Genomic DNA, 4541 nt, shown 5'->3' with positions numbered 1-4541 from the left:
AGCAGCAGTGGTTGCAGCAGCAGTGGTATTAGTGTGGAAGTCCCGGTGGTGCTCAGGAGCAGAGATGCTGCATTGCGCTCCTCGTGGATCAGGTATTCCCGTCGAGACGCAGCATCCTCACAGCATGGACACGTTTTTGTGCGTAATAGCGTAGAGAGATCATTTACTCTCAATGAATATCGGCCAGTTCCAAAGACAATGGGGTGGAAAACCACAGATTTACACCTTTGTACAAGGCTAGAACAAAAGCCCCAAATGTTTATTTTACTCTGTTTATTTTATACCAGTCTCGGTTTGCCCTGTGCCGACAGATTGTTGTATTGCCCCTCTGTACGGCTGCATGCCATGAAGTGCCTATTAAAGCACTCCACCGGTCTGAAAAGAATGAATGAAGCACATCTACACTTGCCCCGGCAGAAAAGAGCTGTACCAGCAGAACTGAGCACTGAGCTGACTGCTGTTAAAGACGCATCGCTCTCCTTTCGCGTGCGCGTCTCTTTGTCCTTTCTATGAATGTGTGAATAAAGATCTTTTCCCCACCAGGAGCTGTCAGCAGCCGGGACAGCGAGCCATTTAATCTTCCTGTGTGACAGGAGGCGGGCGGCGGGGGGCTGAGGTCTGTCCCCGGTTACCGACATATACACACACATGGCGACCCAACAACACCGCCTCTGCTGCCTCTCCCGTTACAGCTCAGCGATCGAGTTACGCGTCGGGTCGGGGGAGAGAGTGTTGCAGAAAAAATGAGAGAGAGAGACAGAGAGAGAGAGAGAGAGAGAGAGAACTGCAGCATCGCTGGAGACCAGCAGCAGCAGCAGCAGCAGTCCCAAGCAGTGCAGGTGAGAGAGAAAAAAAGAGCCAGAAGAGGAGGAGGAGGAGGAGGAGGCGCCTATAGTAGAGATTGAAAGAGAGAGAGAGAATGCGGGACTCCTGGAAAAAGACGCAGCTTCTCTTGGTCCATCACCGAGTCGTGCATCCCGAACCGAGATAGGATGCAGAGGATTACACTTCACTGATGCTGAGGTCGGAATCTCCGCTGTAGATGAACACGAGAGACTTTTCTGAGTCCCTTTCAACATTTTTTTTTCAATTCAGAAACAACAAAAACATGGTCAGAAAGTCGCTCTGAAAAACGCTCTTGTCTCCTCATAACTTGCTCGGAGGAATCTGACGCTTTGGCACGCTGCTCCACTGCGGGAGGGGAAAAAAGAGGCAAACGCTTCTGGATCACAAGGTAAGAAAAGATCCAGAGGAACCAAATCCGAAGACCTTAAAAAAGACAAATTAATAAATAAGGATAGCCAGAAGTGATTTCATTTCTCCTCTGTGGATGCGAGTCATTTTCCTCTCCGTCCGGAGATCGGAGCGCTGAGTGGCTTCTGACACTCTCTCTTCTGAGCAGTGTTGCTGCATTGCAGTTTCTAACTGTGGAAAACGCGAGAAAAGCCGCTATCCCAAATGTGAGTGGAATAAAAAGAAGTTATAAATGGCTTTGTGAAGTGACCCGAGCCCCTGTGTGACAGCGGGGTAGTTCAGGACAGAGCGGAGTGAAGCGGATTCATCCAAGACTGTAAATGAGTTTCTGTCTTTCTGTCGCTGCAGGATGGGTGTTTTTATAACATTATGGCATGGACTGTCTGTGAAGACAACGGGATTATTGTTATAAAACTTATTTAAAAAAAAAAAAAAAGCTCACAAAGCACAGGAGGAGGATAAAGGAAAGGAGGCTGCAGCCAACCACTGAAGTGAAGTGCAGAGAGCAGGAGCCGATTCCCGGAGCTCGTTCCGCAGAGAGCGATATTGAAAGAAGGCACGACAGGATAAATCAAACACCCACACTGTGAGGTAACTCACACCAGACCACAAAACGCCAATAAAGCAGACACAAGCCGCAGCTCAGAGACAGATAGAGACAGACAGGAAGGAAGAGGGAGCCATGCAGAGGCTTGGTGCAGTGCAGACTCTCAGCCTCGTGGTCTTAGTGCTGCAGCTGCTGACTCAGCCACCGGGTGCCAACTCAGCTCTCCGGTACCGAGTGGCAGAAGAAGGCCCACCTGACGTCAAGATTGGCAACGTGGCCACCGACCTGGGTCTCACGGCAGGTACTGGCAGTGGTGATGTCACCTTCGCCCTGGAGAGCGGATCAGAGTTTTTCAAGATTGACAATGTGACAGGTGAGCTGACAACTGGCCCGCGACGCATTGACAGGGAGAAGCTGCCACAGTGCCAGATGATATTTGATGAGAACGAGTGCTTCCTGGACTTTGAGGTTTCAGTGATAGGGCCGCTGCAGAGCTGGGTGGACCTGTTCGAAGGCCGAGTGGTGATAACGGACATCAATGACAACACACCTTCATTTCCCTCACCTGTGCTCCAGCTCTCTGTCGAAGAAAACCGCCCAATAGGAACGCTCTACCTGCTGCCCACAGCCACAGACAGGGATTTCGGGCGAAACGGTATCGACAGGTATGAGTTGATCCAGGATGGGGCGCCTGTGTCAAGTTCTAGCAGGCGCACGACTGGAGGAAACCCCAGTGCTCGAGTGGATGGACTTGTGGACCGGAGAGGCAGGAGTGGAGATAGTGGAGCAGGGGTCAGGAGCAGTGTTTTTGAACTGCAGGTGGCAGACATACCAGACGGTGAGAAACAGCCACAGCTCATCGTGAAAGGCACTCTGGACCGTGAGCAGAAAGACTCTTTTGAGCTCATCCTCAGGGTCCGAGATGGAGGAAACCCACCTCGTTCCTCCCAAGCCCTCCTTCGTATTTCCATCACTGATGTGAATGACAACAGCCCACAGTTTGAGAGATCCACTTACGAAGCGGAGATGGCAGAGAACGCTCCACCTGGAACACCTGTGCTCCAGGTCCGAGCCTCTGACCGAGACATTGGAGTTAATGGGCAGGTGGAGTACGTCTTCGGAGCTGCCACCGAATCTGTCCGCCGTCTCCTGCGGCTGGACGAGGCCACTGGATGGCTGAGCGTTCTCCACAGAATTGACAGAGAAGAGGTGGCCCAACTCAGGTTCACAGTCACAGCCAGGGACAGGGGTCAGCCTCCCCGCAGTGACCGGACCACAGTGGTTCTGTCTGTCCGAGACGAGAATGACAACGTGCCAGTGGTGGAGATCAGAAAGATCGGTCGCATCCCCGTTCGAGACGGGGCCTCCTTGGTGCCTGAAAACGTTCTGGTGGACACACCAGTGGCTTTGGTTCAAGTGTCAGACCGAGACCAGGGAGAGAATGGAGCGGTGACATGCACGGTGGTTGGAGATGTTCCATTCACTCTGAAGCCAGCTGGTGAAACAGTGCTCCCACCATTGCCTGCAGATGAAGCATTCGACAGGTAAGGCTGGTGACCTTAACTGCAGCTGATTAGTAACAGTGACAACTGAAGGATGAGTGATTTAATGTCTAGGAAATCTCTCAACAGTCACCATTTAGCATCTTTGTGCTAAAGAGTGAGGAGAGAACTATTGTGGTTAAAACAAGTATCCATTACTCACTTCCCTTATATGAGTTCATTTCCTCTTGCATGTATTAAGTGTAAAAGTAAGAAAGTCATAGTATTTTGGTGCTTCTTCTATATTTAAATGTATGACTTTAAACTAAGTGTGTAGATATTTTGCCAGGAACAGTTTTGGTTTTCAATTTTGAAAACACCACCACAGAATGCCAAGTCTTCACATCTCTCTCTCTCTCTCTCTCTCCTTCAGGGGGTTATTTTACAATTTCTACTTTCCACAGTGAATTAGAGAAGTGTCTCAAGTGTTTCTGCAGGCTTTTAATTTAAGCTGAGTACTAATTCACTGAGGGTACCAGCCGTTAGAATGTCATACAGTCTGATTTTGGACATTTTAATATAGTTTTCAGCAGACTGCAAATCCCTTCGCTTTTAAGCTGTAAAGATAATGTATGAGGCTTTTAGGAAAAGGCAATCTTTGGTTATTACTGCAGTAACTAATGGCACGTGTCATAAACTAAGGTGTTGTGCACTTGTAAAAATAAATTCTGAATTGAAGTAACATGATCAAATTGTTACACTTAATTTAATTAGACTTAATTACTGCTCCTGTAATCTCTGGCAGATGGCAACGGTTATGGTTTTATCTTTATTAAATCCACTGTGTGTAAAAATTAAATCTGAAATACTGAGTTCATTAATCCACCAGTGGATGGTAAAAAAACAAAACAATCTACTTCTTAATCACACTGTCCTTCGTTCAGGTTCGTATACTTCTTTTGTTTTGGTCTTTGTTTTTCAAATATGGGGATTTGCAATACTCTGTTTCAAAACCTTTGAATACTCAAGGATCCCCCCAGGGCTGTCAAAAAAAAAACATCGTTTTTCTCATGTACTGATATTATTAGCATATAATGGAACAACTTCCTCAGATGAATATAATAACAACTACTGATGAAACAGTTTCTGTAGTTCACAAACACCCTGGTGGCAAATTAACTAATTGACTATTAGGGAGCAGCTCTAGTGTATTATATGACTGCTTTGGGAATGAGGCCTATATTGTTTCCATTTTGAGT

General features: G+C 47.6%; 1 protein-coding gene across 1 annotated transcript in view; it reads left to right on the top strand.

Annotated features, from left to right (window-relative positions):
• Positions 1-815: 815 nt before the first annotated feature.
• The window catches only part of pcdh7a (protocadherin 7a), a 40618-nt gene continuing 36892 nt past the window's right edge, over positions 816-4541 (top strand). The window contains exon 1 of the mRNA XM_008316996.3: positions 816-3345. Within this exon, the coding sequence (XP_008315218.1) occupies positions 1937-3345 (1409 nt within the window). The 5' untranslated portion in view covers positions 816-1936. The remainder of the gene's footprint in view (positions 3346-4541) is intronic.

The sequence above is a fragment of the Cynoglossus semilaevis genome, chromosome 9 (genome assembly GCF_000523025.1).
Source record: "Cynoglossus semilaevis isolate Cse_v1.0 chromosome 9, Cse_v1.0, whole genome shotgun sequence".
Classification (NCBI taxonomy): Eukaryota; Metazoa; Chordata; class Actinopteri; order Pleuronectiformes; family Cynoglossidae; genus Cynoglossus; species Cynoglossus semilaevis.
Note: the sequence above shows the minus strand (reverse complement) of the source record. Positions and strands in the feature narration are given on the sequence as shown.